General features: G+C 39.0%; 1 protein-coding gene across 1 annotated transcript in view; it reads right to left on the reverse strand.

Moving 5' to 3' along the window:
- The window catches only part of LOC121951207 (noelin-3-like), an 11505-nt gene extending 3199 nt beyond the window's left edge, over nt 1-8306 (reverse strand). The window contains exons 1-3 of the mRNA XM_042497446.1: nt 8238-8306; nt 4309-4452; nt 1356-1511 (exon numbers count right to left, since the gene is read on the reverse strand). Of these exons, the coding sequence (XP_042353380.1) occupies nt 1356-1511; nt 4309-4452; nt 8238-8306 (369 nt within the window). The remainder of the gene's footprint in view (nt 1-1355; nt 1512-4308; nt 4453-8237) is intronic.
- Nucleotides 8307-13574: the final 5268 nt, after the last annotated feature.

Genomic DNA, 13574 nt, shown 5'->3' on the forward strand with positions numbered 1-13574 from the left:
TATATATATATTTTTATATATATATATAGAGCGCTCCAGAAATGAAAAGTGGCATTTCAATGCTCCTGGTTCCCCTCGTCTCAAAGTCACTGGGCTTTTTGAATGTGCTTTTGCTTAGACGCCTGAAATAAGATCTGTGGTTAACACAAGCTTAATGGACATTTCACAATTTGTTCTATGTCAGTGAATACCCCACTGCTCAACTTTAAAGCTTTTACATGTCATGATGCAAACGAGTGGCTAAATGAGCTTACAGGACGTCATCACGCCAAGTGCTTCCTCATAGTCCTGTTCTGGTGGTGAGTTCATTTAACCCTAAAGTTTGCTCTAACTTCTTGCAATTGCATTTACACATTAAAAAATCATTACAGTGGTTTTCATGTTAATTATCATGACTGTTTGTTTCCCACAGAGCTTATTTTCTGCATCAGCCCAAAATTTCAATGGAGAAATCCCATTGGCTTTTTGACTACGAGACCAGGGCAAATTTAACTTCCAGGTTGACCTACAAAATGTTATCCCGTCACCACTCTATGGAGAATGGCACATTTCAGAATAATATTTATTATATCATTGGTTTTAATTATTGATGCTTTAATACATAAGCGGCATGACGTTGCAACTGGTAAAATTTGGGCTAGTTTTAACCACTTTATTGCCAGGTAGCTTAATCCATGATAATATGTCATGATTCAGAACTTGATTTATATTTTGTGCTAATAATCTAAATCCGAAAACTTAAGTTAAAAGATAAATATAGTGGAGTAGAGGTAAAAAAAAATAAATAAATAAAATAGCATTCAATTAAAATACTAGTAAATAATATTAAACAAGTGCCTCAACATTGTTTTTTTTGCACATAGTTGTTGTGTAAATGTAGTTAGTTACTTGCTATCTACTCTCCACTCCTTTTTTTACAGTAAGTTTCAGAGGTTCACAGGGGGAGGCAGCAGCATATGTGCTATAAAATATCAGACAAGTTTATCTAAGTCAAAACTTCTACAGCCAAAGAGCCAGTATTGTACTTGATCACCGCTGCACAGAGTAAAATATTATCTGCCTACATGCTGTTTTTTAAGGGAAAAACGAATGGAAAATGGAAATATTTCATGTAGCCTTCAGGATCTTGTCATTCTCCCTGATAAAGGAGTTTTAAGAATCTATGCTGGATGTTCCTACAGAGCCTGTCTAGCTTTTTAAGACCGTTTTGTCCTTCGCCGGGCAGTGGTAGACTTGTATTGATCTAGTCAGGAATAAAAGTTTATCTATTCAGATGCTTCTCAGGTCTCTGTAGAGGAGATCCTTTCACTGTGATGTTTTTTCCCCAAAGTTAAACATCAAACAAAAACATATACCTGAAAGTTTTTGTTGACGAGCGTCTTCCTGTCTGATTCGAGCTGTCGAAACTTTGACCGCAGTCCTTTGATCTGGCTCTCCATCCTCATGATGTACTGAAAGTCCCTCTGCGTCCGCAGGTTCAACACCTCGATTGACTGCGACATGTTCTGCACCTTTTGAAAAGAATGAAACAGCGCAGCATTGATTTTTCCGTCCACCGCGAGATTAAAACGTCCTCCACGTTCAGCCGTCCAGTAGCTTGCCATCCGCTAACTTCCCAAGGAACAAATCAACATTTTGACCTCCAACACGATTGTCTTTTAACCATCCATGTGTGAGCTGAATGGAGCTTTGTATACACTGACACGGGACTGTCACAGGGCCGTTTCCTCGCTCTGCTCTCAGTTTTTAAACATTTAATTTTATCAGTTGTGATTCCAAACAAACTGCCTGTCAAGGATAAAATATTGAATCTGCTTAGTTTGATAACATATTTCAGAGTAGATATTTGACACAGAAACATTACAGTGTCTCTCTGGTTTAACAAAAGCTCACAAGGTTTATGGGGCATGTGAACAAGAAGAAATACGGTCCTTTCTCTCTTCTCTCTTTGGTTCTAATTGTAACCAAGCAACATTATTAGAGCACACAGCTAGCAAAGTGGCACAACACTCAGGCATTGTGTTCTGCATACTTTTCTGGCCCTGGTAGAGGGATCCTAAAATGGCCTCACTGAAGCCCTGAGGCAGCTTAGTACATTAGTGTCAGAGGCCCCAGTGAATGACAGAGAACACCCTTTGGCATACAACATTAAAATGTAGGCTAGAGCAATGTTTCCTTATATGGCAGACTAATTGAGGAAAGTGACTCTGGTGATGTGCTATGTGTTTGGAGATAGTACATTAAATTTAGACTGTGATATGAAAAAAAACATTAGATTAGATCAAAAGTCCAGGGTCCAGTGTTTAGGGGTGTCAGTTGGAAAAAATGGACTATAATATACAGGGTTCCCACTGTCATGGAAAACCCGGAAAAGTTATTGAATTTCACAACAATATTTTTCACGCTTGGGAAAGTCATTAAATTAGTAAAAATTGTTAGAAGTTTGAGAGAAGTCATGGTATTTTGTAGAATGTAATGAAATTATTACAGTGGTTATCTTCCATGGATAACTGTCCATCTAATGTTACATTACAGTAAACTCATTTTTTTATTTACTCTAATATGTGTGGATGTATGACAACATTTATTGTAACCATCATTTCTTCAGTTTCTCTGATCGTCTCTCCCGTTATGTATGCCAACAAGCTGAAATAATGTATGAGGAAAGTTCAAACAGTGATACATTTGAAAAATGCTGGGAAAGTGAAACACGAAAAAAAGTATTATTAGGTCCTTGAAAAGTCATCAGATTCTTCTCTATGAAGGTTTGTGGGAAGTCTGAATGTTTTAGGGGATGGAAATCACCAGAGGCCACACAATACAATATTGTCATGATATGTAAGTCTTGATACAACATAGTTGTGATTTTAAATGTGGCGCAGTGTGCTGATTATTGCGATAACATATACTGGGATATGTTGCGATTTGTTACCAGTTTTCAGCTGCAAATTTGGCTCAAAAGAAAAACTTTTTCATCTCACTTCAATCATTTTTATTGCAGCAAATTGGATCTGGTGGACTGAAAAAGCAACTGATGATAATATTCTTGTGAACCACCAAAAGTTTAAATTATATTTGTAATATTAATAATTTGGTAATACTTGGCATCTGTGTATCAATATGATATTGACAGGCAAACATATGGCGATACTATACTGTATAGGTTTCATATAATACCTAGCCGTCTTTAGTGTATAATAACCTGAAAATAAGAGTCGTATTTGTTATCTTGAAGTGATCCTTTCATATCTAAATAGGGAGCGAGTCCGTTGTTGCACTGCCATGTTTCTACAGCGGCCCTGAGCGAACAAACCAAACACTGGCTTTAGATAGGGCTATTCACATCTTCGCTTTGGCCACCATAATTAGCAGCCCCTCTGCTACAAGCGGATTTTTAACGTGAAACTGCTTTATTCAGTGTGTTTATTGGTTTCAATGATGTGGTCCATTTGTTTTTGAGAGTACGAGACCTCTGCGGATAATTCAGCTTTGGTTAAAAACCTCTTGATGAAAAAAGTGAGCATGGATTAGCTGGTGACGGCTAGTGGTCGAAAAGGATTGGAGAATCACTGATTTGTTCGGTGAATCTGCTTTATCCAGTGTTTTTTTTTCTTCCAGTTTTAATCACATGGTTCATTTGTTTTGGAGAGGAGGGGTCCTCTGCAGATAATTCGGCCTGTGTTGGCCAACCGGGAGTTAATGCTTGACATATAGTTTCAGCTGGTTGCACTCAGCAGTTCTCATCACAACATGCCACTAAATCCTACACAGTGTTCCTTAAAAAAACTAGTTTCAGTGCTGGCTGTCAAATTAATCACTACTTTTGTGTGATTAACTTAAAATCCATACATTTGATTAAAAGGATTCATGGTGGTGGATGAAGTAAAAAATAATGCAAACTCTTGAGGGATGATTTTTCCACTTTGATAGACATAATACTCCTGATCAAAAGCTTAAAGCCTGATAATACTTTGGACATTAACAATATCCTTGGCTGGTTTATTGTGAAAAAACAGGAACACTCCAGTTGTGTTAAGGTGGGATGTAAAGCGTTCCCGTCTTCTCAAGCAGTCATTCAGCTGATACCATCCGTGTAATATATGCAGAAGTGGAAAATAGGGTTATGGACCTGACGGCTGCAATCTCTCAGAGGATTAGGGCAACAAAGGAGTATGGATAACAATAGAAATCAATGTGATATGTCTATATGAATCTAGGTGTGCGAGTTACTTACAGTGAATGTGTGTGCGGTAGTGAGTCTGTGTGTTGTCACGTGAGCAGAAATGCGTGCGGCTTGTGTGCACATACCTTCTCCAGGAGCTGGCGGAGCTGTCTGCCTTTGGCATCTCTGGAGCACAGATTCTGTTCAGGTGCCACCACTGTGCAGATACAACGCCCGTCTGCATCCTGAGCTGAGCTGTACACCTGCCACCCCTCCTTTGGCCTGATGGTCTGCACAGACACACAGGCACAGTCGTAAACACACAGCACACACATCCACAGCCAGGCAAACTAAATAGATTCAACGGCGATGGTATCATGAAATTACGGCACGCAGCTGTTATGTTTTCTTATTTTTTTTTCTCGTGGGTCATCAATTCTTCTGCCTTATGCACCCCAAAGCTTTAACACCAACCAATTTCACTGTCTTAAAAAAAGTCTGGGCTATGAAAGAATACATTGCCTTTACTTTACGATATTCCTCCACAGTATATAGTCTCCAGAGAATTTCCTCTTCAACAATAAATAGTGTTTCCCAGCCTTGATGAATAACCCAAGTGCGGAAATTCCTCTGTTTCTCCTCACTAGGCCTTAACTGAAAGTCCTGCTGGGAGACGCAGATAAACCTGATTTGTGGGAGCTTTTCCCACTCTTTATTACATCCAATATGCTCCGCAGCTCCAGAGTATAAGGCTTCAAAGAACATAAAGTTATGCATCATAAGCCAATGCAGCATATTTTAATGCAGCACCATCAGCTCATGTCAGAGTGTACACAGTAAAAACTAGTTTCACTCCAAATATTGATAAAAGTGTCCTGAAGAGCTGGAAAAGTTAATATCAGACACACAAACATTGTCAGTATTTGAACAATACCGCTGTTTAATGTCAGCATGGGAAATTAACGCAAGCCTCCAGCCAAATACTGGAAACCTTTTGACTGCGGATGGTAAATTTGTCTGCAACGTCTTTGGCAGACAACCAACCATTATTTGGATTTTGTTTTATACTCTAAAATCCAATTCGGCTGGGGAATAACATGGGAAACATGGGAACTTTGGCCAGCTTTTTGAAGCTTGTTGATAGAAAAGAGGAGTGCCCTGTTTTTTTTTCTTTTTTTTTTAGTGCAGGCTTCCTTTTCCTTATCTCATTCATCCTTATACCTGTCACCTTGAACAGTTAAAAGAGCCTTTGGAATCAGCCATGAAAGATCACGGCCCCACTGAGCAGGCGAAGACGTCACAGTGAGGAGAAAGCTCAGACTTTGACTCATCATTTTCACCCACTTGGGTGACTTTTGAAGCTACAATGTGGGCATATCAGTTTATACTGTTGTACTGTCATAGAAAAGGGTAATTCTTTATTTGGATAATCCACCTACAGATAGGTTAGAGCATTTGGCCCTTTTCACACAGACATTTCGCTTTGTATTTTAGCTACAAAGTCCCCTTGCTATACTGCCTTTCCATTTTTACAGAAAACCAAACAACAGTAGCATCATGCTGCACCAGTGTGTGGTTTAAGACAGCATGCCGGCATTGTGGAAGCAAAAGAGGTGTGACGGGCATGACATGTAACATAACGGCACTGGCCACTAGTGTGACAAATAACACTAGTGACCAGTGTCAGCTGCGCTTTCTCAGTAATAACAATGGCAAAACGTGGCAGAAACACTTTCAGCTGACCATTTTACACTGCCTTGAAGAGACATTGTTATGTGTTTACTTAAAGTAAAAGTTCACTTAAGGTGGATTGGTCAAACAAACACAGAACTTTAATCAAACATTTTGTTGATTGTGTCCCGTGCAAAACGAAAAGATAGTGTAGAGTTACTTAAACAGTGAAACTTAGAATGTTTACATATGTCATGAAACATATGTTAGCTTACTTCAGTAAGGTAGCTGTCAGCTACTCCCTCACAGACTGTTGGAAACACCTGTATATGTGACGATTCCTGAACCTTCATTGTCTCTGAATAATTTAGTTGAACTCAACTGAGCGAATAGTTTGAGTAAGCTAAATTATTCTGAGAAAATGTAGTGAAATGTCACATATATTCTTATATATGTAGATAAATATTACAAAGCAAAATCATTGAGTTGTTAATCCCGACTAATAGGCTGTTAAATACTGTATTCACTATCTGTCATTGGACTATCAAAATTGTGGTACTTTGAAAAAAAACTGTGTTTTGAGAGCAAAGTAGCTGCTCAGACCCTGAAATGGTATTTTGCAACACAGGAATTCATGTTATCCTATTTTGTCACTAATATAGTTTTTAAGCCTCCTTTGCCACATCTCCCTTTCACTTTTTTATCATGAAAGAAAAATAACAAAACTTCTCTGCTATCAATCTCCCGAGCTTTCATTCTTTCTCCCAGCACAACTCTCTTATGTTGCCGTTATCAGATTGTCAGAAAATTGTTTCAGGTATTATCAAAGCGCTGCAGGCCCTGATCTTTGTCCCACATGCTGTTGGTTGCTGCTGAAGTTTGTGATCTTGGAACTGAAGCTTATTCTACTGATGCCCTGATGGTGAATTGGTACTTTATGTGATTGAGAGAGACGAGCCGTGAAAGTAAAATATAATTAATGTCACCCTCACAATCTTTTTATTTGCCACCACTGAGTCTAAAGCTCAATGTGCATTTTATGAAAAGTCTCACCGCAACAGCAGCCGTAGAAAATAATATTGTGTTAAAATATCTAGAGGTCATGTGTGATACATTGTAGCAGAAATACTGGGTGGCGTGGTGCACCATGACTGTAGCTGCCTCTCTCATCATAGCATCACAGCTGAATGGAATAAAAGCAGCAGAAAAACCACCCTCAGCTCTTCTTTTTCTTACTTTGCTTTAAAAGGCTCCTTAAAAGAAGGCAGTTTCACCACTCTGTTTAAACCTTTCTTTCTCCTCTGTCTCTTGAGTGACGCACATCCTCCCCCCTTCCTCTTCTCACTCTCACATTTCCTCATATTAAAATGAATCTGTAGCTCAGCCAAGCCAGATGCACTCTCCAACTCTGCACAAAGAGTTTTTTCTCTCATTAAATAATTCAGACAGCTGGTTCCTTCTTTGTTTTCACCATTCGTTTAGACTTTCTGACAGATCTCCATTCAGTTTTTGAGCACCCTGTAAAATGTTTCCTGTTTTTTGCGAGCAAACCGGGGGGGGAGACATTAATTCAGCACAGCACTTTCAATCATGGCAAGGTGATATAGTAAGTGAGGACACTGCTTTGCAATCAAGACACTGGCACAGGGATTGTACTCTGCATGGGTGGGATGAACCTAATCGACCATTGTTCTTGTCCAAATGGCTTGGTGATCTGCAAGCTGCTCTTCCTAATTTGCGATAATGCTCCCAAATGCATTCGTAAAGCTTAAACTGGCAGGATGAATTTCCCCCTAAAAATGTAGAATAAAGAAGCATGAAGGAGAAAACGGCAGCAGAAATGAATAGATCATTTCAGTAAAAGTAGAGAGAAAATGCCCTTATCAAGATGTTCTTTAGTCTGGGAGGGGATTTGGATATAATTCACAGCAACAGCAGCAGCAGCAGCAATATGTTTTATTTATTTATTTATTTATTTCCACAATGATTGAACTCTCCCTTAAAAGTGAGTTATATGCCTGGCAATACTCCAGGATCAATATGAGTGCTATGTGGTTGATGTAGGCAATAAACATGAGTGCTGTGAGGGTGCCTCTTCCTCTGCCACCACTTTAAATTCAGTCTTTATAATTTCAGACCATTTCCTCCAAACATTTCTGGCATGTCATTGTTTATTCCTGCCAATGCTTGAGCATGTGCAGGCTACAGTGAGTATAGCAAAGAAGCAGCCAAACATGCAAAAAACCTGAAATGACTCATTCACCAACAATTGTGCAACTCCACCCTAATAAAAGGCACCCCCAATCAGGTGAAGTTTTGAAAACAAGGACATTATATGGCGTTTTTAGCTCGTGCTGAAGTTTATTTTATTTATTTGAGAGAGATGTGGAGGCAGTAAACTCACCACTGAAGGGCAGTATCCGAACAGCAGCAGGAACAGCAGCGGGTTCAGGACCACGGACAGCGACCACATTGTGTCGGCTGTTTGCAGCGTTTCCCTCCTCCACCTCCTCCGCGACGAGTACAACAATTTTCACGCAAGTTTCTACCCGTGGGCTCGCGCCAACTCGTCCACTACGCGCTGGTGAAAACCACGGCTTCCTGGGGAGGAGGGGGGCACATCCATCCAGTGGTCCCCGTTACGCATGCCATGTGGGCAGCGGGGGAGAAAACCTCGTCACTGCGAGAGTGAGGGGGAAAAAGTTTGCGGTCACGCACGCAGCGAAAATCCGAGCAGCGCGTTAGGGTTTAGGGACCCTTCTTCACGGATATGACATCATCCAGCTGCCTCTCTCTCGACTTTGAATGAATCCAGCTTCTTGTTGTGTCTTTGAGAGGAGGAACCACTGGCAGCTGTGCGGTGACAAAAGTTGCAGCTGGCAGTATTCACCATAAAAACAGGAGGTGGAGGCGCGAGAGCAGAGCCGCTGCTGCGTTTTTGTGCCCGAGTGCACGCGCAGAGAGAGAGAGAGAGAGCGAAAGAGAGCGATGGGTACTATGATTACAGCAGGCAAAATATGGTGTTTTCTTGCTCTTGCTGCCGCTTTGTGGGTGGCATAAGTTCATTTTGTTGTTAAATTTAGGCAGCAAGCCACTTACACACCCTAAAATTCCAGCAATTGTGAAATGGAAACTAAATGTTTAACAAAGAGGCAGATAAATTGTAAGATGGTATTTGATCAGCAGACATGTAAGTGAATTAAACCACAAAAAAGTTCAAATTTAAAAGATTTCTTATATATGAATTATCTTTCTATTTTTCTTTAATGCAATATATTCATTTAATTAATCAAATCATAATCTTTTTTAGATAAATCAGCACACATGTATTAAAAGGTTTTATGATTTGATTAATTAAATGTATATGTTGCATTAAAGAAAAATAGAAAGATAATTCATATATAAGAAATCTTTTAAATTTGAACTTTTTTGTGGTTTAATTCACTTACATGTCTGCTGATCAAATACCATCTTACAATTTATCTGCCTCTTTGTTAAACATTTAGTTTCCATTTCACAATTGCTGGAATTTTAGGGTGTGTAAGTGGCTTGCTGCCTAAATTTAACAACAAAATGAACTTATGCCACCCACAAAGCGGCAGCAAGAGCAAGAAAACACCATAAAATTCCAGCAATTGTGAAATGGAAACTAAATGTTTAACAAAGAGGCAGATAAATTGTAAGATGGTATTTGATCAGCAGACATGTAAGTGAATTAAACCACAAAAAAGTTCAAATTTAAAAGATTTCTTATATATGAATTATCTTTCTATTTTTCTTTAATGCAATATATTCATTTAATTAATCAAATCATAATCTTTTTTAGATAAATCAGCACACATGTATTAAAAGGTTTTATGATTTGATTAATTAAATGATATGTTGCATTATTGAAATATATATATATATTATATATATATATATATATATATATATATATATATATATATATATATATATATATATATATATATATATATATATATATATTATATATATAATTACACACTGTAAAAAAATCTGATGGTACATTCCAGGCCCCCAACATTTTAAATGAAAGAATCCTATATTTTTTACTATAACAGAAATGGAAAATTATACTTGGTTGGTTACTATGCATGTATTCAGTATCAAAACAATTCATTGATCAGATTTAACAGGACATTAATTGACAATAAAGCTCATTCAGCATTTTCAAATACCAATCAGAGTTCTTGAGAGGAAAAAAAACATTATTTCAAGAAAATAGCACAAGCAAAAAGGAGCGAAAAAGAGGACAAAAGAGAGAGAGAAAAAGGCATATTTATCTTCTATTTAGTCAGATACAGAATAACTGCACAGAAAATGTCCTTTTTCATTTAAAACTTATTGTCATTCCAAACATTCCTCCAGTTTCTCTCCTGAGTGCAAAGGTTAATTCTCTACCTACAAAACCTTTGTAATATTAGTAGTTATAATAGTATTTCTTAAGCTTTGATATGTCTGAAAACCTAAAGACCTTGTTGTGTGTAGTTTATCTAGAACTGTATTTTGAATGACCCTTTAAATGGGGAAACACTCCTAATTCATAATACCTCATTGCTGCATAGGAATCTGAGGTCTGCCATGTATTGAAACACATCACACAAAGCTTTCTGTTGCGTGGTGCTGTTATAGTGTTTGTTTCCGCCTGTAGCCTCCAGTCACATACCACCATATGACACAGTATTTTCAGTGCTTAAAAATGATTGAGACAGGGTATTAAATTATGCGTGGAGATGCTCATTATGCATACAAATAGAGTTCACAGTTTGTGCAGGAGTAAGACGTGCAGCTGTTTATTCAGCGTTGGTGCTCAAGCTGTTTCACTTCAGTTGAGATTTACAAGAGACCACTGGTAAATTTTTGACTGAACATAAACACAGACGTTTCGTTGTTTTGAAGTAAAACTGGAAATATGTTTTGATAAGAAAATAGTGCTTCAGGCTACTTTTGTTTGACATTTATCTTATTTCTGCTTACCAGTTTTCCCACAGTTGTTCAAGAACGTTTTCTGCAGCGTTTGAAGAAGTGGCTTTGATAACACTGGTAGAAAAATGAAGCGGTAAAACATCAGTATCCTAAGTTTATATTCATGATATTTCTATGAAAACACCATCATGGCTGTGAGTCTTAAAAACTAAAATCTTGCTAAAATCTTGCAGATATTGCCTTGCAGCAGTGTGAAACATTTATTGGCATCTATCAATGATGAGTTCAGATTACAACCAGCTAAACTGCTCCCCTGTGCTAAGTATGAACTCCCAGTTAGAATTCCCTCATTGTTCATAGTTCAGGAGGGTTTTTTTTTTTTTACCAGAAGTTGAAATATCTGTACAGGTGTCTGTCTCCAAAACAAAGAGACCCAGTAATTTAAACCTGAATAATGCAGTTTCAAGTTAAAAGTTAGTGTTTTTCCGACATTGACTCACTCTGAAGTCCTTGACATGGTGACGGTTGGCCAGTGACCTTCAGTGCCAACCTGTGATCTTTTAGGTATTATTTTAAAAGCCATATTGCCCAGCCTTACCCATCCCCATACATTTTAAGGTAATTAAACACAACAAATCTTATTTTCAGGTGATTATAAGCCAAAGCTAACATACTCATTCAACGTCGGCCACAGAATTATCTATGTGTGACAGTATCTAAAAATTGGGGCTAATAAATTGTGTGCCCTCTCTAAATTCAGACATTTTTGTGTAGAACTGGTGATGAGTTCTTTTTTCTCTCAGCATCAGAAGGAATTATTAGTCATTTTTTAAACAAAGTTTAAAAAACAAAATTACATATTTCCTCGATTCTGCTACATCTTTGGAGTTGAAAGATGAGTTGATTAAAGTCAGCAGCTGCTTCGGACATTTTGCTGCTGGTTGTATCATTCAATTCCTGCAGTGCATTTTTTAAAATTTGCATCAGAGTATTGTGTTCTTATGGCTCCCAACAAGGTCCATCCATCCAGTGCAACAGCTTGATCGGGAATGTTAGGGGTTAACCATGTCTCTGCGGACCTATGCGCAGAGTAGTCTGCTGAGTGAGTCTCAATCACATCTCATCCACTTAATTCTCCTGTGACTGGACATTAGCCAGAGGAAGTATTGGTAGAGGAACAGCTCTCGGTCCAAGTCTGGTCAGCCTCACCCTGATGCCGGCTCTCCTCACTCTCATCGTCCGGTGCTTTTGGATTCATTTCTCCCCTATTGTCTGACTCGTCACTCAGCATATGCCATTGGTGGTTATCCTCTCCTGGTCTGCTGCATTCAGTCCAAACTCCACGCAACCTGTCCTTATGTTTATAAGTGCTACAGTAGAAGTGGCCATGGAGCCAAAAAATAGGAAAATATAGCAAAATAAAGCAAAAAGGAGCAAGAAGCTTGAGGAGTTTGAGTCGTGGGTTGGATAATTGATCTGTTGGTATTTAGAGATGATCAGATCGATGGATGAGAGGAGCAGCTGCTGCAGACGTAAACTTTTAGACTCAGTGCAAAAAACAGCTGAGTTTCACTTTCAAAGAGCATGGTGTTCTGCTGCTCCGTCTGCACCAAGAGTACACTCTGTGCTGCAGAGTGTGGGGCAATCCTTAAGTGAACCATATATACTGTATATGCCAATAGGGCTCCTAAAGAACAGCTCAGCTCCAAAAATATAACATCATTACATGTTGGCAGATGTGTTAATCGTAGCAAGCTGCCTCAAATAAATGAATGTGTGAGAAACTCAGTTATTCAACACTGTTTCTGCCAATATATCCCCCTAAATCCTACACACTGGGCCTTGGATGGATATCTCTTTTGCGAGCAAAATGTATTCATAGGTTTTGATAGACTTGAACACATCTTGTCTTTAATATATGCCCAGAACACCTAAAGAGCTCTTGACTTAAGCTCCATGGTGTCTGTACTCTGATTTCCATTCAGACCTTCCCCTCGAGGATGTGCTCACAGGCTTGCAGCAAGAGCATGTCCTTGACTGCAGGAGTCACCTTCAGCCTTTTCACGTTGGTATGCCAATCAATGTTTCCCCTTTTCTAAGGAAAGTGGACAGATTCTTCTTTTTTTCTTTTTTTTTAGACATCGGAAAGGCAGCAAAGGAGACAGGAGGATGCAAAGCTCTGTCAGGTTAGGGACACACATTTCAGACGCAGGGCTGGTGAGGTGGTCAGCTTTTCAGCCTCCTCTGGGCATGTCAGGCAATGCTAATGTGAGCACAGGTAACTGCAGACCTGAGGAGAGGGGTGTCTCCAGCTCAGCAGTCAGCAGCAGGTTTGGATGAGGTGATGGGTTGGGCAATGAAGCGCAGTACTGTTGGAGTGTTTCCCAGTGAAACTGTTTGAACAGGGAATACTTGAACTCAAGAAGTGTCTTTGACAGGAGAAGGAGACAGAAGTTTCTTGGCGCACTTGAACAAAGGGTTTCCGTAAGCCGTGACCTGCATTCCTGATGAGATTCTCTCCAGCAATAACAGTGGCTGCTGTTTGCTTTGTGGCTCAATCTGGTGTAAATTGGTTATGACATATGATGAGCCCAGGGTATCTTTTGCAGTTCAAATACACTTTTAGGAACGGCTACAAAGAATGTATTTACTGAAGTAGCTCGAAGAAAATCAATAGACCACTGCAAAAGTGTTAATGCTGTAAACACGGCAGATTTACTGTCGCTGTATTATTCAAGAAAATGCCAACAGAGAGACGAGCAATTATCTTGCTACAAATGAGACACCAGTC

The sequence above is a fragment of the Plectropomus leopardus genome, chromosome 12 (genome assembly GCF_008729295.1).
Source record: "Plectropomus leopardus isolate mb chromosome 12, YSFRI_Pleo_2.0, whole genome shotgun sequence".
Lineage (NCBI taxonomy): Eukaryota > Metazoa > Chordata > Actinopteri > Perciformes > Serranidae > Plectropomus > Plectropomus leopardus.